General features: G+C 38.8%; 6 protein-coding genes and 2 long non-coding RNA genes across 13 annotated transcripts in view; 3 read left to right on the top strand and 5 right to left on the bottom strand.

Annotated features, from left to right (window-relative positions):
* Positions 1-905, top strand: part of LOC104810808 (ras-related protein RABE1c) — a 2,379-nt gene extending 1,474 nt beyond the window's left edge. The window contains exons 6-9 of the mRNA XM_010537233.2: positions 49-146; positions 240-302; positions 402-494; positions 573-905. Coding sequence (XP_010535535.1) covers positions 49-146; positions 240-302; positions 402-494; positions 573-656 — 338 coding nt within the window. The 3' untranslated portion in view covers positions 657-905. The remainder of the gene's footprint in view (positions 1-48; positions 147-239; positions 303-401; positions 495-572) is intronic.
* Positions 866-2,345, bottom strand: LOC104810809. Its single transcript, XM_010537235.1, has 4 exons — positions 1,669-2,345; positions 1,507-1,572; positions 1,229-1,427; positions 866-1,048 (listed from the first exon to the last, which is right to left on the bottom strand). The coding sequence occupies exons 1-4, from the start codon at positions 2,305-2,307 to the stop codon at positions 990-992; spliced, it is 963 nt and encodes a 320-aa protein (XP_010535537.1). The 5' UTR covers positions 2,308-2,345; the 3' UTR covers positions 866-989.
* Positions 2,346-2,853: 508 nt separating this feature from the next.
* Positions 2,854-3,728, bottom strand: LOC104810807. Its single transcript, XR_771340.1, has 3 exons — positions 3,587-3,728; positions 3,299-3,446; positions 2,854-3,094 (listed from the first exon to the last, which is right to left on the bottom strand). It is a non-coding gene; the product is annotated as an uncharacterized LOC104810807 (long non-coding RNA).
* A 403-nt stretch (positions 3,729-4,131) lies between these two features.
* LOC104811281 (zinc finger protein ZAT12) lies at positions 4,132-4,710 on the bottom strand. Its single transcript, XM_010537944.2, has one exon. It carries the CDS (start codon positions 4,662-4,664, stop codon positions 4,230-4,232), a length of 435 nt encoding a protein of 144 aa, XP_010536246.2. The 5' UTR covers positions 4,665-4,710; the 3' UTR covers positions 4,132-4,229.
* A 544-nt stretch (positions 4,711-5,254) lies between these two features.
* LOC104810806 (methyl-CpG-binding domain-containing protein 7) lies at positions 5,255-7,937 on the top strand. Of its 3 annotated transcripts, none has more exons than XM_010537231.2 (6): positions 5,255-5,508; positions 6,334-6,501; positions 7,093-7,191; positions 7,301-7,417; positions 7,524-7,550; positions 7,642-7,937. In XM_010537231.2, exons 1-6 carry the CDS (start codon positions 5,335-5,337, stop codon positions 7,834-7,836), a joined length of 780 nt encoding a protein of 259 aa, XP_010535533.1. In that variant the 5' UTR covers positions 5,255-5,334; the 3' UTR covers positions 7,837-7,937. The 3 variants fall into 3 exon arrangements, with proteins under 3 accessions (XP_010535533.1, XP_010535534.1, XP_010535532.1); XM_010537232.2 differs by having other exon boundaries at positions 5,256-5,508; positions 7,301-7,396; XM_010537230.2 differs by having other exon boundaries at positions 5,257-5,508; positions 7,301-7,396; positions 7,488-7,550.
* An 875-nt stretch (positions 7,938-8,812) lies between these two features.
* Positions 8,813-11,194, bottom strand: LOC104810805 (protein UPSTREAM OF FLC). The gene is made up of 4 exons (XM_010537229.2): positions 10,754-11,194; positions 10,242-10,311; positions 9,267-10,151; positions 8,813-9,145 (listed from the first exon to the last, which is right to left on the bottom strand). Exons 1-4 carry the CDS (start codon positions 10,986-10,988, stop codon positions 9,001-9,003), a joined length of 1,335 nt encoding a protein of 444 aa, XP_010535531.1. The 5' UTR covers positions 10,989-11,194; the 3' UTR covers positions 8,813-9,000.
* Positions 11,195-17,291: 6,097 nt separating this feature from the next.
* LOC104810804 overlaps positions 17,292-19,094 on the bottom strand; it is a 4,385-nt gene continuing 2,582 nt past the window's right edge. Inside the window, exons 3-4 of the long non-coding RNA XR_002024057.1 lie at positions 18,321-18,424; positions 17,292-17,641 (exon numbers count right to left, since the gene is read on the bottom strand). This is a non-coding gene — a long non-coding RNA (uncharacterized LOC104810804). The remainder of the gene's footprint in view (positions 17,642-18,320; positions 18,425-19,094) is intronic.
* Positions 18,604-19,094, top strand: part of LOC104810803 (transcription factor MYB59) — a 1,424-nt gene continuing 933 nt past the window's right edge. The window contains exons 1-2 of one of the 4 annotated variants that reach the window (XM_010537224.1): positions 18,604-18,902; positions 19,001-19,094. The exon at positions 19,001-19,094 is cut by the window's right edge and continues 75 nt beyond it. In XM_010537224.1, the coding sequence (XP_010535526.1) occupies positions 18,782-18,902; positions 19,001-19,094 (215 nt within the window). In that variant the 5' untranslated portion in view covers positions 18,604-18,781. The other 3 variants (XM_010537228.1, XM_010537225.2, XM_010537226.1) reach the window with 3 other exon arrangements.

The raw sequence follows: 19,094 nt of genomic DNA, 5'->3' as shown, positions 1-19,094 counted from the left end.
ATTCCTGCTACACAGCTTTCCACATACGAATTCTTGGCGTTATTGCAGATATTAGGAATTGGATTCGCAATATCGAACAGCATGCTTCAGATAACGTCAACAAGATCTTGGTAGGGAACAAGGCTGACATGGACGAGAGCAAGAGGGTAAGAAAGATAGCCCACCCCCGAACTTTATCCCGCTTCTTGATTCACTTACTGATATAACTAACATCGTTTCTGGTCCTAACACACTTTCAGGCAGTGCCCACATCAAAGGGCCAGGCACTGGCTGATGAGTATGGAATCAAATTCTTCGAAACAGTAAGCCACCCGACCATTGTGCCTTTTGATCTAATGAAAACACCTAAAACCAGATATGGATTATGCATAGCAAGGTGTGTGTGTGTAAACATTATACAGAGTGCAAAGACAAACCTCAACGTCGAAGAAGTCTTCTTCTCCATAGCAAAGGACATTAAGCAAAGGCTTGCAGATACCGACTCCAGGGCCGAGGTTTTATAAACTCCCCCTTTCGCCATTTCTTTCGATGCAGCGGTCCAAATTATTTCGATTTTCCATTAAATTTTGCAGCCCGCAACGATCAAGATAAGCCAATCGGACCAGGCAGCCGGAGCTGGCCAAGCTGCGCAAAAGTCTGCATGCTGCGGAAGCTAAACAAAAACTCTCAAGTGAGAGGTTGGGCGTTAGCAAGAACTAAAGTTGTCGTCGTATGGGTGGTTTCTTTTTTTCATATTCTAATTTGTCATTTTCTAGCTTGTGCTAGTGCGAGTGTAGAAGAAGAGTCTTTGTATCTCTTTTGCTGGTCCGTTTATTACATCAACAGTTCTCCGTAAGATGTAATAACCCATTTTAAGCAGCTTCACTGAGGTATCAAACCTAATTGGATGATATCATTTCGTCAAAGTTACATTCGTTTTTTTTACATCACACATCCCACAGAGTTTACAATCTTACATTTCTTCTCCATTTTAGAACCTCTAATGCTTCCTAGCCATCTTCCTTACCATAGATTCTCTGAAGCTCCCTTGTTGCCGCTTGAAACGACTCTGTATAGAAACAAACATTGGTAATCAACACAAGGGCTTAAGAACAGCTATGGAATAATGGAAACTATATGTGAAGGTTTCATAGGTCAAATAAAACTCTTAAACTCAAGATTTGGATATTTCTATATAAACCCAAGAACCCTGATATATTTTCTACCTGAGAAGTCCAATTCCATATACCTTTCCAGCTCCGGAATGCTTTCTGGTTGATCGGAGACCCGAAGACGGTCTGGATCACATCAAACAACATGCTCTCAGGAGTGTTCCTCAGTTCCTGAACTATCTGATAGATTGTCTTTCCGTTCTCAAAGTAAATATGGTTGTTTGGATGCTTTGTTTTACATCCCGCATGCCGCTCGAAAGCGTAGGCATTGAGCACCTTGAACAATATATACAAATAAGCATTTTGATTTTTCCAAGGAAAGAAAGGAAAAAAAATTTCTTTCAGGCAGACATACCTTTGAGAAATTACAGTCCTCGCATCCACATAGATACCCAGAGCCTTGGATAATTCCTCGAAGCTCCTGATTAGATATGCTCATATCAAATTATAAGATCCACCATAGCAGGTAAAGAGGTTGATGCAAATATAAGCTTGAAACGGGCATTGGGGGTTTTACCTCACGTGAGAGAGACATGTATTTCACTGGAACACCATCAAGCATACCAGTTGATATTAAGCTCCTGACATTTGATGGGAAGCTCGTTGGAGCTTCTTTCCTTGGCATTTTGGCATCAGTTTTGTTCTTTTGAAGAGATTCAGACCTTGGTTTCGCCACCTGCCGTGCACTTACAACCACATTGGTATGAGACGCCTCGAGTTCTTGTCCAAATAGCATCTCTGATGTTTGGACTGGGGACTGATGGCCATAAGGATGGTAGCCACCACCGACGGCTTGGGAGCCAGGGCCAATATCATGTTCATCGTTGATCTCGTCAAAAGCCATAATACTTGAGTCCTCATTGCCATAGGGATGACCCCCTAGTGTTACATTTATACCCTCCTTATCAAATGCCTCTCCTATGGATGCAAAGCTACTCTCATTTTCCCGGCCAGACGCTTGCATGGAAGAGGACTCGACTTTCTTCTGACTGTGAAGACTTTGACCATCTGAATCACCATGCACGGTCATGGTATCCTTGACCCGACTGACTCGAAGTTTTCTTATTCCATCCCCAGTGAAACAGTTTCCTGTATCTTCCATGCCACTAGATATCGACAACTGAACAGGAGTGTTTTCCATATAGGCCTCTCCCATACCCTTTGGTTGGCTACCGATTTCTGCTCTTTCCCCTGTATCAAGAACTTTTTATGCTCTAGATGTTTTTGGGTGTCAATGATTGGATTCATGGATTTTCCCTTCTGGAATTGGAGTACATTGATTGATTTTGGATATCTGATTATTTTCTAGGCACTTGCTTCTTCAACACAGAGACGCAAATTGTTGCAGGATCTATTTGCTGACATAGCTCTAGAAGTCGATGAACGTGCCAAAGGTAAACTTTTGGTCTCATATTGATTTAAGTTTAACAGGAGCCTGATATTATTTAGTGTGTGTGTTCAGTTATTTAGCGTTTTAGTTACGATGTCGGTTAATGGTCAAGAAAATAATGTGAATTTAGTAGCGGCACTCAACATAAGGATAGTTCTAGTGGTTGATAAAGTTATGGGGACTGAGCTTTAAAATTTACTTCAACCAGAGCTTACCTGTAAGTTTCCAGTTGAATGACTATCATTATGATGAGTTTTTTTAACCAATGACACTAAGTTAGTGCTTGAACTGGAAGCAGATGCTATCCTTTGCACTGGTTCGAGTCCGAATGAAAAACAGAACTGCTCTCCCAAGAAGGAACGCCTACATTTGATCTTCCGATTGGATCTTGTATCACATGCTTTTTATTGGGGAACATTTCTGGATGAGCAGCATCCAAAAACCAAGAATGAGATCGCTTCACGTCTCCTCTCGTTGGATTGCTGTAAGTTTGATCATCCCCAGTTACATGTTCATTGTTCTTCATCATCCAGAATCCCTTGCTATCATACGACTGAAAAAGGTGTCAAATTTAAACCCTAGCCAGTCATAGACATCTATTCGCCACAACTACTGTAACATTATAATGCAAGCTGAACAAGATAATGAGTGGGCTAGACTTCAATTCAACCCTAAGAATGGATGCATATTTAGAACAACCACTACAGGAGTCGGTAGAGAAGCACGATAAACCCTAAATAAAGGTCTGAAGTTTTACCATTCTTGCGCTTTTCCTACTCAATTTCAACGCGGAGCGTGGCTAATTCCCGATCCAATTATATACTCCTCGATTGCGTCCTCTACATGCGACTGCGAATTTCCAATTTCACCATCCCCAGAAATTAAAAATTCCGCGAATCAACCATCTGAAATTATCACAAACCCAAATTCGTAGACGAAACAAACCCGAATTCGGGGGGGAAACGTGAACAACGAAGATAAACGTCCTGAGGGGCAACGAAGTACGTCTAAATGCGATGAAAATGACGATATCGGAGAGCTATACCTCCAACGTTCGCCGGAAAGTGGACGGAAGCAATTTCGCCGGCGAAGAAACAGCGAGGGAAAAAAAATCCCCGAGGGCAATGATACGGTGCGTGAGAAGTACTCGATTTTTTCACTTTTAGGTTGAAAGAAGAAAATAATAAAAATGAAAAATTGAAAAATAAAACATGAAGGGGGAAATTGCATGATCAGATGCTGCGGTTGCAGTTAGACTTATCTTACGCGTGTTGGGTGAGAGTCAATCGTGACCGTCGATCACGAATAGAGTCAATTCCCCTTAACCCAATCAGACGGAGACACGTGGACTCTCAAGAACTTTTCTCTCCATATAAATGTTTAGTATTTGTTTAGTATGATTTAAAATGAAATAATTCCCAATCAGTTGAGATTTGAGATTTTCCGACTGATATTTTTTATTATTAAAAACAAAAAATACCCGCTTGGCGTCATATAGATATATATATATATATAATTCTAATAATATTTTTAGAGAAAATCTCATGAAAGGAGAAAAAACGAAGGATATATATATATATATATATAAAATATTAAATAACCAAAATATATTCACAACGGAGAACTGCGAATGGAGAAAACCCTATGACTAAATAAACTAATAATTAAAAAAATAAAAAGAAAAAAAATCAATGAACTGTTCTTCCGAGCTCCAACTTGAGATTCAAGTTATCGGCCGCCGCCATCATCGCATCCAAACAAGACACCCTCTTCCCCTTACTGCTCGAAATACTCATCGCCGTCGTCTCCGGGAAGAAAGCGCGTGTGACAAACGCGCCGCCGCCGTTTTGACGGTGCCTCCTCATGTGTCCGCCGAGAGCCTGGCCCATGGGGAAGTCGACGCCGCAGATAGGGCAAGAGTGAGAGTGAGACGACGCCGTTTTGGGCCTAGTGGAAGAAGGTGACACGTGAAGGCTCGGCTTCTTCTTGTGGCTGGCACGGTGGCCGCCTAAGGCTTGGAACGTCGAGAACTCCTTCATGCACGTCTTGCATGTGAATACGCGTCTGTTTACGACGTCGTTTTGGCCAACTCTTGTCAATAACATCAAGCACTTCGCCTCCATTACAAACACAAAGTTAAATTGTTTTTGGGTAACCTAAGTATGTCTTTTTAGTGTTTGTGTGTGTGTGTGTGTGTCTGTCTCGGAGAGAATGTTGTATAAATAGAGAGTTAGGCCGGTGGGATGGAATGACGGATATGCCCCGGTGACTTGTTGGGTAAGGATAAGCGAAGGTGAGTGGTAATGTTGTAATTAAGTCATGGGGAGAGGGCCAAAGAACGGGAGGAGACCGGGTGTTGTCACCGCGTAACTTGAGGAGACCAAAGGATTCGTTTTTGCGTTTGGAATTTTCGTGGCGCTTTCCAAAAATCTTTTTCTTCTTATTAAACGTTTTTACAAAAAAAAAAAATCAAACACAAATTCAGTTCTTTTTTTTCATCGGGAAAATTCCTAAAAACCGGGGAATTATGGCATTATACTTACAATGTCATGGGATAATATTTACCGGGTCAAACTCTATATCGTCATTTCTTAAGAAACCCAAAATCACGGGGTAAATTGGTAAATACGGATATTTCACTGTATCGTATACGGAAACCAAAATCAGTGCCAAGTGTAAGGCTCGTGGCCTACTTTAGATGCGTTTATATGAGCCATCAACCAACCTCACTCGGGTTAACCCGGAACCCTCTCCGACCCGACCCATTGTCTGCTCGAGCGACGGCGAAGAACGATGAACACGAGATCCTCATCGTCATTGTCGCCGCCGCTGCTCCGGGAGGAAGGAGGAGAGCTGCAGACGGTGGACCACGCTTTGCTCCGCCGTCACATTCCGCCGGGATGGTCCGTCATCAAGAGGCGGCGGTCTTCGGCGGAGGCGGATGACGGATACGGTCGCGTCGATACGGTAACCAAGCCCAGATTCTTCTTCTCTTCTCATCTCTGTTGATTGCATGTTGTTTCCAAATTTCTGCAAATTTTGTGTTCATTGTGTGTTATCAATTTCTCTGAATGTCAATCACATTTTGGGGATAAAAATCTCTGATGCAGTCTGATTTCGATTTAGTTTATGGAATTCAACTTACTGCAATCTCACTAGACCACTGAAAGAGCGGATTCTGAATCGAAAAGATGAAAACTTGGGTTTGGTTATGTGCCGGGGAGACAACGATCAGTGATCATCAGTCTATTCCCTGATTGTGCGTGCATAACACGCGCCGTCGATGTCGCGTGGAAAATGTCGTCGGCCACTGTTATATGTACAAACAGTGCGTATAATCTTGCATCTTATAATCTAATTATATGGATTAGTATAGACTCGTTAATGGCGTCGAATGGATGAAATACTTAGTTCTTCAGAGGGATGTGATAGGGTTTAGTGGAAAGATCGAATCTTTCGTGGTGGGTATATCAATCTGTGCTTAAGAATCGAGTTTCTTGCTTTGCATTGTGTTTGTTCTTTGGTATTTTTCCGTGAACTCGAGGGAGAGAATAGATGGATTGGAGTCGAACTCTATACAAGTTACAGTTTTCCAATCAATACGAGGAATGATGCTGATGATGATTTCGTGAGTTTGTTGAGTGAGTCGGGCTTGTATCGATATCGAATTTGGACCCCGATTCTTCAAAAACCCAAGAAAGATTCGGTTATCAGATCGGTTTATTATACTGGAATCATGTAGCAGTAATAATATCTCACACCTTTGTATTCTTTTTTGGCGTAATGTGGCAGTACTACGTCGAACCAGAAACCGGCCGACACTTTCCGTCTCTAGCATCTGTTCACAGACACTTGAATGGAGAGCAGAGTCTATGTCTGGCACTCACCGCCCGCAAACACTCGGATGGACCACGCCTCTACGAGAAACTTACGTTCAAAGAATTGACCGTTTCCAAACAGGTCATGGGCTAGATTGTGTTTTACGTCGTTTCTTGTTTTTTTTTTTTTTGGAGGGCCAGGGGAGAGGACAAAGCACTAGGGTTGGCCCGGTGGGTGCGGGCGGGTACCCGAGATTTTTGGTTCACCCGGATTTCTCGGTCTGAGGTACTCGGTCCTAGCCTCACTAGGTTTGGTACCCGGATTGTGGGCACCGCGGGGTGTTCCGAGGGCTCAGGTACCCGGCCGGTGAGGGTAAGCGAGAGGGGACAAGGCTGAGACGGAAGATTCGAGCCGTCTCCTCGAATTTTCAAGAAAGAAATCCTAATATCTTCTAAAAAATATAACTCCGGATACAAAAATACCCTCTTCATCATCTGCTCGTCCCCTTCCCTTTCACTGCTCTTGCCGCCAGCTCACCCTCACTATCCCCGTATCCCTGTTATCCGCGAGTTCGAGTTTTTGTCAGATGGAATCTGTTCTCAAAGCTGCGACTCGGGTTCTCATCGGGGTCGGGTTCCCCAATTTTGGATAACTGTGGGTCTGTCGGGTTCAGGTGCTCAAGCCCAGTCCTACAAAACACTGTCTAACATTCACCGGATTATGCTTTTTCAGATGCACCGCACTGTTGAGTATGCCTCCCCGGATTTCAGTTTACCCGATGGATGGCTCATCAAAGCGATTCCGAGGAGAAACTCCACTATCGTTGACAAGGTGATTCTCTTGTACAGTTTTACCCTTCGTGATTCGGATTTCTTCGAATCACTAGTTCTGTGCTGCATACATGTTTCGGAATTCTAACCATCGGTTTTGTTGTTTGCAGTATTACATTGAACCGGAAACGGGTACCCGCTTTCGATCCCTTATTTCAGTTGAGAGATACTTGAAATCGATGGGAAATAGCTCGGATGAACCACAGGTCGAGCCGTTAACTGTAAATGTAACGTTACGGGAGTTATAACTGTGCAATTGAGAATCGGTTCTTAAGCCTCATATCATTTGTTTTACAGTTAACGACCGTTACTGACGCGGGAAACCAACTGCAGGTTGTCCCATTTGGAGATCATTCTCCGGTAAGTATCATCACTTAACCAGATTGAAATGGTTTAGGAAAACCGGTCCGATTTTATACAAAGTTATCGGTTTTGACTTTGATTGTTCCAGCTTGTGATGAACCGGAATGATACCGACCTGCGAGACAACGTTACCCATCAAAACCGGCCCGAGAAAGTGAAGTGGGTACTGACTGGTCCCGGTGGGAATATGTTTAGACCGTACATAAACGGTTCGGCGGTCTCCGGTTCAGTTAGGGATCAATGGTCCGAGGCGTTCGTCTCGCTCATTCAGGACCGGTCTTAACCACACCCAACCCAAGGTTCCTTTTGTTTGGGATTCGACCGTGTATCCGGTTTTGTGTCAACAAGTTTGGCCGGTTTTCAATCCGGTTATTGGATGCTTTATCAGTGTTCACTGTTCACACTAATAAGTGTAGAAACTGAACCGGATACCGGTTTTGTAAGGCTTTCGATGTACCGGTTCATATTCGGTAAGTTGCGAGTATAACTTGGTTAGGCATAAAATGTCCATATACTATGTTAAATCCATATATATAATTACACACAAAAAAAATTGGATTATTTATCACTTTGAAGCACATTACGTTAGATGTGTTATAAATTCAACTTACACGAGACATTTTATAAATTTGATATTTTCTAGTGCTATAGCATCAAAGTAGTAATTAAATAAATTTCACATTAACAAGATGTGAATAAACTTTTTGAATTAAATCCATTAAAATGAGGTTCAGGTTAATTAATTAAACTTATTTAATTAAATGGGATTAATAAATTAAACTCATTAAAATCATGGATTAAATTAGGTTAGACCCACTCATTTGGCATCTCTAGTTGAATCTAGTATCCAATTAACAACATTCTTATAATGTTTGAATTGTGTTTAATTTGGTAATTTTCTAAGAACAAAAGGTATTCAAAATTTGAATATCTAGCACTAGCAGTGACATGAAAGAGGAGTCTAAGTCTAGAAATTTTTCAAAGTGGGTATTTGTAAATTTCAAAGTCAAAGTAAAAAAGCAATGCCGTTTGTTGAAGAGTAAAATGAAATTATAATGCAAGTGGTGAAATTGAAGTTAAGGCCAAGAGGCAAAATATACCAAAAATTCAAGGGCATGGACTGTCGTTATACATTGACCCTATAACCCTATCTCTTTTTTTTTTTTTTAACTTATATTCAAATTCAATGGTTTAGCATTTCAAGAACTAAAGTCACTTTACCACATTCCAATAGAAGTATGTCTTTGAACAACGCAATCTAATGCAATGGTCAAACCTTATAGAGATTATAAAATCAATCCCCTTTTACTCATAATTCTTTAAGTCACCTACGCAATTCACAATGTCAATGCTACACCAAACTCGCTCCTATTTTTTTTCTCTCTCACTGTTCCCTTCGGCCCTTTGTGGTTAGACTTCGTGCCGTTTGCTTCTTCCTCGACAGGAATTAGTGCCGTTTCTCAACACCGGCTTTGCTGCCGCTGCTGTCGCATTCTTTGTTCGGAGCCGCCGACTTGGGTTTTCTCGGAATGCACTTCCCCCTCACTGTCTCTTCCCCATCCTTCTCGGCTGCGAGCCCCGACCTCGAACTCCTGATACAATAATATTCATCAAGAACCATTTTAGTACGAGTTGGCGTGTTGTTTTACACAAAGAGGTACGAATTGCGTGCCGGTTTCAAACAACGTTAAGAAAGGTTTTGACTTTTTTTACCCATCTGCGTTGTAAGAAGAAGACCTCGTCAAGGCAGGAGGAGGAACGAGTTCCTTCTTGGTCTCAATCAAGCTTCCACTAAAATACTCCTTATCTTCCAACTTTACCCCTCCAAAACTATTTAATTCCTTCTCTGCCACTGCCCTCATGAGGCTAGGGTTCGCTGCTCCCCGTGTTAGTGTAGGTTTGGTAAGGCCGTGCAACGACAGCCCTTGATCTCTCATCAAAGTGGGCCCGCACTCTTTAAACGACATCGTACCGCACGATATTAGCTGCATGAGCACAGTAGAAGCCCTCATTCTCCCGCTCGGGAAATTCTCGACCGTCCGATTAGAGGCCTGATCGTTAACATCGCCGGGACGCAATATCAGCCGTCCATCTGCCTTCATCAGCGTCTCTAGGGTTTCGGGGCTCGAATCCGACGGTGGAGGTGATATCTCGTCCCTGCTCAGCTCCGTACTTTGGTTTTCGTACGGCTCCTCCGGCTCCGGATCGGGGCTCTTCACCGACGGTTCATCGTCCTTTACCGGCTTCCTCCGCCGTCGCCGATCGTCGGTCTGAGTCGACGCGTCCGCCGCGAGTTTCTGGGTCGACTCGGCGCTGGACTCGGCCTTGTACACCTTGTACTCGCTGAGATCGATGGAACTCCACGACTGGTTCCTCCGGCGAGCCACGTCGGCCGGGAAGTCGGAGTCTTTTCCGGTGTTGACTGGGTCAAACGTTCTCGGAGCCCTGAACGACGACGTTTCGAGGAGGCTTCTGGGGTTTTGGACGAGACAAGGGTCGAGAATCTCAGAACCTTTAAGGACGTACTCTTGGCCATGAACGGGGAAGATGAAGTCGTTTTCCGACAAGTCGTGCCAAACGAAGCCGTTCTTGTAGCTCCTGAAGAAGAGAGATGTCAGAGGATCGGACGGTGGATTTTACTGAGAGTGGATTTGATCGGACGGTGGTAAAGAAGCGAAGTGCACGTACCGTTTGGAAGACCAAGAGTAGAGAGTAGCCATTCCTTTGCCCCGGAGATCATTCAAGCGGTTCATCACATCTGAGAAAAAGAGAACCCACAAAAGAAAATGTGAGAAAATCCGGGAAAGAGGGAGAAAATGCTCGACATTTTGAATGAAAGTGAGCAAAAACCCAAGAAAGTTTCCAACTTTGAAGCTAAAGTTACAACAAAGCTCACTAAGGCATTATAGTTGTAGCTGCTGTTCTGTTCCCTCATAAAATCCAAAAAGAAAAGGGAGTTTAAAAGCATCTTTTCTTGTTTGCTTGACCATAATGTCCTAAGGAAAAGCAGTGCTTTTTTTTCCCGGTGACGCACCAATGAAAAGCGAGATTCTTTTTCATTTTCTGGGTTTTGAATAATCTCCAGTTACAGGCCAAAGATTATGAGATTTTTAAAATTCCAGGCGGAGGTTTTTTAGCTCTTGAGAAGTGAAGAAATGGTGATTTTTGAAAAAGATTGCGGGTTTATGGGATTACTTCACCTCTGAGATAGAGACCCTCATGGGAAGAGAGAGTGACTTCCATGAAATGCGGATGGTCGAGCTGGCCGTTGCGGCAGAGGTAGTAAACGACGGGGACTTTCCGGTGGCCGGAGGGTTTGTGTCGGGGCTCCGACCAGATCCTGGTCCGCTCGGGGCTCGTCTCTTGCTCCTTCACTCTCCTCGGAACCAGGAAGCTCTCTGGATTGGCTCTGAACCCTCTTGAACTTAACGCCATTGCTCTGTCTCTTCTGGAGGAAGAAGAAGAAGAAGAAGAAGAAGACGAAGTGAACAAGGAGTGAGAGAGATTGGGTTTTGGAAAGTGATGTGAGCAGAGACAAATCTTTTTGGTTTAGGGTTTGGATTTATAGGAAGAAGAAGAAGGTGGGGAGAGAGAGAGAGAGAGAGAGAGAGAGAGAGAGATTTTGGAAAACGGGGATGCGAGAGACAAGGGCTACAAAACAAGTGAGACTTCTCTCTCTCTCTCTTCTGTGTCTTCTGATACCTGCGTTTACTTGCGACAGTAGAAAAACAATTATTCTAATATTTTACCAAAAAAAACAATTATTCTAATAAATAAATGCTATTATTTTTTGAAATTTTATAGGTTGAATATTTTATGTGTTAAAAATTAATAATATAAAGACTAAGAAAACGATCAAATGAAAAACATACTAACAGAATCAGAACCGGTCCTAATGAGATAATTCAAATTGAGATGAAAGAGTAATTTCAAAATTTTCAAGGGTTGACCAATGAGTCCACACCGAACTTTGACTATTTATATGAAGACCGATCATTTCACTTTGTTATGTCATGTCCGTTTCCTATACATTCTTACGTGGCAACGTGGAGCCCATCGACACGTGTCACACACCCTAGTTTTAGCAAGTTTACAACTTTGAACTCTCAATCATTTTTTAAAATCAAACTTTTTTATTATACATAAAAAAATATATTGAAAAAAATAAATAGTTTTAAAAAATGAATTCTAGGAAAAAAGAGTAATAAAAAATTGAAATGAATAAACAATTAACGAAGTATAAATTTAGAAGCAACCTAGTAAGAATGTAATTTGATATTTTCAGAGTATTCAAAAAATGCCTCGGTAAATTTGGTTTCATCTTTGTGAAAAAATATTTAAAGATGAATGAAGAGTATCCATCTACATGGCCCATCCGTGAGATTCGATGATGGACGGTCCAGATCGATAGCATCCTAACGACGACGTTTTGATCGTACGGTCTGCAACTAAAGATACGCAAAATCGGATCTTCAAATCACTGATCCAACGGCTGTCCGATTCTGACTCGGAGAGATCGTGTGGGACCGATCACCGTGGCTCCCAACCCTTTTTATCCCTTCAATTCTCCAACATACATGAACATAAAAAGTAGAAATATATGTATATATATGTATATGAATTGAATATAAGTAAATGATTATAAAAAAATTAAATGTATATTATCTATACATTAGAAATACTTGTATTTGAAGGGAAATGGCGAGAGGGAGAGAGAGGGTTTTTTTGACTGTTGTTTTGGAAATATACGAATATTTATTATAAATTAAATTGAAACTAAAAACCAAACTAGGCAAAAACATTCCTGTTTCATTTTTTAAATGAACTACGAGTCCGCGACAATAAAAAAAAATCACCAAAAATAAAAAGTGGATATAAATCCAAAATATCCATTATTATACATTTAAATTGCTCATTTCATTTTTGTAACGATTATTTAAACTCGTGGAATTCAGAGTCATATATATAGAAAATATTTTTGTAAACAGGGAATAAAGATACGTGTGGACAAAACATGCATTAGACAAAAGATCCATCACTTGCGCATGACGAATGTGTTGGGAGAGTTTTTACTTAGTTCAATGCATTTATAGCTCCTTTCCAAAACGAGATTGCACCGATTGTATTCATCTATATATATATATATATATATACATATACATATTCTATTATTGGAATTTGCATTGAATTCATTCCCTTCCCCATGAATTTCTATATAGCAAACATATTATTACATAATTGTCCATATCCTACCCCCCCCCCATGTGATAATTAACAATTTTAAAAGATGGTAAAAGGGTATTCAACATAATCCTCTCTTCGCCATTAAAAAATTACAGTGAGATTAGTTGGGGTGAAGTTACCGATATATCGGTTAAAAAAAATAGTATTAGACATATATATATTAGTAGACTAATATATTCATGTATATTACATCCTATTAGGACTATATATATGTGTCTAATATTTAGAGCTGGTACAATGTGGGTGATGTATGTAAAGTTTGCATTGATTCAAATGGTTAAAAAGGTTGCACATATTTAACTCTTTTTTTTTTTAATTTTAAAAAGTATATATATTTATATATTTATTTATTTTAGGGGCAACAATCCTATTCAAGGGTTTAGTAGTTATTGGGCCTAATAGACGAAACATTTTTGGTAGGCCTTAAAAATATATTGGGCCTACATTTATCCATGAGTATATATAAAAGAACTCAGGCCTAACGTATCGAAGAGCGTGTACAATTTAAACTATTCAAATAACATCTATACATATATATATATATATATATGTGTGTGTGTGTGTGTGTGTTCATATATATAATTAAATGATAAAAATCACCATGGAGAAAGATGATAATTTATATAATATTATAATAACGGTATCTATCGTACATTAGTCTATAAAATTATATACTCCAACTTGTAATTAATATTAGATATTTGGTTGGACCAGCTAAAGATAAAATTGGCCAATCATCATCAAACACTTGTACGTTAAATTAAATGCACTTGAAGCATGATTATTCAATGAGCAGATAACATCAAAATAATAAATATAATAGCAATAATCCACTAATGTATCGCAGGTAAAACAATGGTCTAGCAAAGTTAATATTGACAGGGACTATAATAATATTCTTTAAAACATTTGCGATTTCATATATAGGGAGGAAGTTTCGGTATTTGATCCGGATTCGGGTCGAAAATGGTTTGATTCGATTCTTTCGATTTTTAAAAAAATAAGTATCATTCGATTATTATATTATATTTGGTTTGGTTCTAGTTTTTATTAAAAAAAAAATTAGATCTTCTTTAAAAAATTTCGGTATTTCGAGTTTTTAAAAATTTCAGTTTCGGTTTCGATTCAGTTTCGAAAATTTCAATTTTTCTAAAATTAATACCATTCGCAAATTTTGAACAGTTCATATCGAAAAAAATATCATATTTTTTAGATCAGTATTGTTCGATTACGAGAAACCGAATCGAAACTCCCACTTATATATGTATATATATATATATACATATGTATATTAACCATTTAAAGGTATAAAATATGGATGATGAAAGCCTTATCTCCACAGTATCCATATACAATCTAGACTTTGGTTTAGTGGCTGCTTAATTGTACAACACTTTTATACATGGAATAAACTATACGATAACTTCCTTTTATTTAATTTAATTTTATTTTATCATAACCACTAAGAATTTTACCAATCAGGCAAGTGACGATTGCCCACTTTGTCTAAAATTCCAAACAGAGGAATAGTCCAACAAGAGCAAAGAAGTATATCATAAAATATACATTTGATCTAAAATTGTATTTAGTATTTTAATTTTTTTTTTCTCATTTGAAATGATAACACACGGTTAATTATTCGCGATTAAACGACAACTTTTTTTTTTTATAACTTTTTTATGTAATACCTTTAGTTATCTACTCGATGAATTAGATGTTCCATATGTCCATACCCCACACGTATTAAAGATAATAAAGTCACGTTTTTAGTTTATTTAAAATATTTATCAAGTTCTACTTACTTCATTATATATACAGATATTGTTGGTTGAATAAATAAAAATAATTAAAATATATACATTTAAGTTTTCGATGGGCATATTAATATTTACGTCAATCCCATCATATTGTTAGCCTAAGCCTGGAAAAAATAATTCGAATATTGTTAGCCTTAAATAACATTGAGCCCTTTAATTTTAATTTTAATAGAAAAAGCCAAGATGGATTGGTAAATGTGTAATTTTTTGTGTAGTGAATTAAAATGCTAAATTAAAGTCGATTTAATTAACATGTAACGATGTTAAAAAAAAATAACAAAAATAAATAAGTGGAAAGCTTTCGAAGGGACAATCTTCAGTGGCTGCAAGCTTTCAGGATGGCTTCCTAAAAGAATGCAAGAGTTTTTTTTTTATATAGAATTTTTTTAATTAAAAAAATAAAACAAAAGAAAAAAGTAGACAAAGGTCGCTATATGGGAATAATTAATCTTATCGCTTATCTAAGCACATCATATTTCATGCAAATCTTATTATATTATCCTGTTGGGCGATATCCATGATTCAGCACATACGTAAGGGTTATATATATATATATATATACATACACGCACATATATATATATACACACCGATACACGCACATATACACCTTAGGCGTGCGCATGATGATGGGAATATTCAGTCCGGATGCTTCATCAACGATATAGTATCCCATAAGATGCAGAAGCTAAACAGTTTCACATAATATTTTATTTTTTTGAGGTGATGTACTAAAATTAATATTTCCGACATATAAAAACATTAAAAAAAAGAAAATTTTTAAAAAAGGGAAAACAAATCTTTGAATGTAGTGGCAAACCCCATTACACTGACTAAGCATATATCTATATATGGTATATGTGTCTAATGTTTCTATTTTCTTTCTTTTATCTTTGGTCGTATTGATTTGGACACAAAGTATAGTGAATCGCAATTTATAAAGTTTATATTTGAAATATAAAATAACACTATACTTTGGATATGCGCTTACATCGTGACAACAACATCACACACAATACAAATCCATGGAACACCAGCCTTACAACATGGATATGTAAGCACGCATGCATGCCCGTGTAATGTTACATGCAATCATCTTTTTTTTGGGTCCATGCAGATTAATCCAGGCCCTTTTTACATGACTATGGATGGAAGCAAATAAAAATTAATAATCTAGAGAAAATAAAATAGTATATAAATACCTAATTTTTTATAAAATTTTCATATAAATACCTAAATTATAAAATTTTCATATAAATACCTGAATTTTTAAGAATTTTATATAAATACCTAGACTTTTGATTTTTTTTAAATAAATATAAATTTCAGATATTTTTCAAAGAAAATAGGTGATTTCATTGACGGATTTTAGATTTATTTGAGATTTTGTTTTAGAAATCTAGGTATTTAGATAGGATTTTAGAAAAGTTAGAGTTATTTATATGAAAATTTTATAATTTAGATATTTATTTATGTAGGATTTCTTGTATTTATATAAGATTTTTTTTCTAATAATAATAATAAAAAATTAGGATGATAAAATCTGAAAGTGGAATGAGTGACGATGGAGAAGAAGGTTGGTTGGTGGCGTCCACGTCACTTCCGCTAAATCTGTCTCCTTTCATCTCTCCGTTCCGTTGAATCCTTTTTCGACAATTTTACACAAATTAATAACCCCAAGTAAATGTAATGTTCTCGAAACCACACTAATAACATATTATTTTTTAAAAAATAAATCTCTTTTGATTTGTTAATAATCTCCTAATCATACTCTTCCGACTGTTGATCACTGTCAGTGTCTCCCTAATTAGTAATTACCACTGAATCAAGAGGTCAAAATCCAACCAACTAAGCTAATGATGGGTGGCTGAGATTGAAAATGCAGCAGCCATCAGATTGTGGGGTTGCAGATTTTTATTTATTTATTATAAACTATTGGAGTAAAATGGACGATTTGGCCTTCTGAAAGCAACACCCAAATACCCCGAACCCGAATCTTCCATTCCCCCATGACACGGAAAAGCATTACAAGCATACCCATATACATAGCCCATCACACACACACAAAAAAAGAAAAAAGAAATGGAGAATTTTGATGGAATTCGTAATTGTATAAAAAATATATTTTTAATAAAAAAATCAAATCAAATAAAAAAAACAATAGTATCAGTTTGTTTTTATAATCCGGAATTTCACTCAACTTTCGTCCCTGTTAGAAAATCGAAAAAACTCATATGAACTCCTCTTCTCAAATGGAAACTCGATCCAAGATCGGAAAGGAGTTTCGTCTCATCCTTACGAGTCATCCAAACTTGGGTAATAATACCAAATTATGATGCAAAAGACCTATTGGGGGCCATATTGATCAATCTCAATACTCGTTTCCATGTGGGGGTTCAGGTTGAACTTTTCATGAATCTATGGAGATTTCTCGTCTTAAGAAGGCTATGGGCATAAACCCTGAACTCACAAACACACTACATGCGGGTTTTTTTTATTTCTGAGAAACGTCTCTCAGCCCAAGGGATTCCTATCAATCTTTTCATAGATTCCCACGACAAAAACATTGGAAGGATTCTTGAAATTTTTCTTCAATTATAAGATACGCAGAAGAAAAGAATAAATACTCCGATTTTTTTTTTCTGCTTCTACGAACCGTAAAACCAGGTACTACCAGAGTCAAAACCCTCTTCGGTTCATTGCATGCATCCAGAAGACGACAAGATTTTCACACAAACAGGGGGTTAAAATGAAAAAATCAACCACAGTATGTGATCAAATACTAAAACCATAATGGACTCTCGACTAAAATTAAATAATTTATTATTATTATTATTTTTTTTTTGATATATTGGGGAACCCCGTGACTACTTACCCTTACAAACGGAGATGAACTGGCCACCACCCGCGCCTAACAGTCCCCATGGACCTCAGTCCGCCGGACCTGGCCACCAGGCGCGCCTAACGCTCGGGCCGTAGTTGGGCTTAGACGCCTGCAGGTCAAACCCCAAGCCCACGCGCACAAGCCTGCAACATAAATCAGTCCATTATGATAGGCTGACAGGCGAGCATGTCAGAGGAAGGGAGACGGCAGGATTCGAACCCCCACCTCAAGGAGTTGCTCCCCTGCTCCCAACCAACTGACCTGGCCCCGAAGGGCAATAATTTATTATTTTTGTTAAAAGTAATTTATTATAAGCTGCTGTTTAACGATTTCCTAACGTTAATATCTAATCCCATCCTCTGTAGCTACTGCTAGATACAAAAGGTCACTTATCAGACGCCCCAAACATTTCGTCCCCTCCTTCCTTTCTACTGTGCTTTTCAAAAATTTCCTTTTATAATATATGCAGCCTTTAATGAAATCAAGGGACATCACCACCTATTACAGTTTAATCCGGTTTGGTTCGGTTTGATTACAATTATTTTGGTGTGAGTTGTATAAATACATATGTTCTTGATGAATCTATCTTTCTGTTGTTGTGTATTGATTCACCAAGGACGTTGATATTTATACAATTCACACCAAACCAAACCAAACCAAACCGGTATAAACGAGTCTTACACTCTATTCCTACAGTATCATCACGAGGGAAAAACAATAGGGAAGAAGGGTTTAGGGCCTTGGCTATATTGATTCCTTCCACACTGCTAGAACCCTTAAAAGATCAGAAACATCAAAGTCGTATGGTGGCGAGATAGATACCTTCTTTCGTATTCGGTTTAGGGCTTTCGTGTCCACGCGTGAGAAAGTGCACTTGTGTAAATGGCCAAAGAAGCATTGACGCCCCTCTGATAGGAATCTATATCCTGCAAAGGCGTATAAGCTCGAGTTCTTATTATTACCACAAGAGCAAAATTAATGGGAAGTTACATCAATCGCCTATTTCTTTTCTTTCTTTTTTTTTTTTGGCTATAATGGCTGACGACGTCATAAGCATGGAGACCCCACATTATCAACAGCATAATCGTGCAACATATGGACGGTAAAGATTGCAAATCATTAGATTATAATAATGCGAGTGTGATATCGCATAGACACACCGCAGTGTAAAGAGGCTCGTATATAAATATTTGGGAGGGGTGGCCATAGGTCCCCATAAGCAAAGCAGGAATTAAAGGGATTTCTATTGGCATAAGAAGAAGAAGAAGAGGGAGAGAGAGGAAATGAAGATGGTGCAGGAGGAAATCCGGAAAGGGCCGTGGACAGAACAGGAGGACATCCTTCTGGTGAACTTTGTCCACCTATTCGGAGATCGGAGATGGGATTTTATTGCCAAAGTTTCAGGTTTGAAGGTGGCGGGAGAAGCATAATAGGTAGGCTTGTTTTGGACATGGGCGGTCTTTGGAAGGGACCATCCATTAATGACCCTAGTTTTGTTGTAGGTTTGAACAGAACAGGAAAGAGTTGCAGGTTAAGGTGGGGTAATTACCTCCACCCTGGCCTCAAACGTGGGAAGATGACTCCTCAGGAAGAGCG

The sequence above is a fragment of the Tarenaya hassleriana genome, unplaced genomic scaffold, assembly GCF_000463585.1.
Source record: "Tarenaya hassleriana unplaced genomic scaffold, ASM46358v1 Cleome19, whole genome shotgun sequence".
Classification (NCBI taxonomy): domain Eukaryota; kingdom Viridiplantae; phylum Streptophyta; class Magnoliopsida; order Brassicales; family Cleomaceae; genus Tarenaya; species Tarenaya hassleriana.
The sequence above is the reverse complement of the archived record's forward strand: the minus strand, read 5'-3'. Positions and strand labels throughout refer to the sequence as shown.

What these genes read in the sequence shown, in the direction of transcription:
- LOC104810809 (XM_010537235.1), bottom strand. Translation starts at nt 2,307, where the DNA reads ATGGGAGAGGCCTATATGGAAAACACTCCTGTTCAGTTGTCGATATCT. An exon ending in AGGACTGTAATTTCTCAAAG is followed by an intron (nt 1,428 to 1,506) that starts GTATGTCTGCCT and finishes ATATTGTTCAAG; the next exon opens with GTGCTCAATGCCTACGCTTT. An exon ending in AGCATTCCGGAGCTGGAAAG is followed by an intron (nt 1,049 to 1,228) that starts GTATATGGAATT and finishes GTTTCTATACAG; the next exon opens with AGTCGTTTCAAGCGGCAACA.
- LOC104811281 (XM_010537944.2), bottom strand. Translation starts at nt 4,664, where the DNA reads ATGGAGGCGAAGTGCTTGATGTTATTGACAAGAGTTGGCCAAAACGAC.
- LOC104810806 (XM_010537230.2), top strand. Translation starts at nt 5,335, where the DNA reads ATGAACACGAGATCCTCATCGTCATTGTCGCCGCCGCTGCTCCGGGAG. An exon ending in AATTGACCGTTTCCAAACAG is followed by an intron (nt 6,502 to 7,092) that starts GTCATGGGCTAG and finishes ATGCTTTTTCAG; the next exon opens with ATGCACCGCACTGTTGAGTA. An exon ending in ACTCCACTATCGTTGACAAG is followed by an intron (nt 7,192 to 7,300) that starts GTGATTCTCTTG and finishes TGTTGTTTGCAG; the next exon opens with TATTACATTGAACCGGAAAC.
- LOC104810805 (XM_010537229.2), bottom strand. Translation starts at nt 10,988, where the DNA reads ATGGCGTTAAGTTCAAGAGGGTTCAGAGCCAATCCAGAGAGCTTCCTG. An exon ending in TGAGGGTCTCTATCTCAGAG is followed by an intron (nt 10,312 to 10,753) that starts GTGAAGTAATCC and finishes TCTTTTTCTCAG; the next exon opens with ATGTGATGAACCGCTTGAAT. An exon ending in TACTCTTGGTCTTCCAAACG is followed by an intron (nt 10,152 to 10,241) that starts GTACGTGCACTT and finishes TCTCTTCTTCAG; the next exon opens with GAGCTACAAGAACGGCTTCG.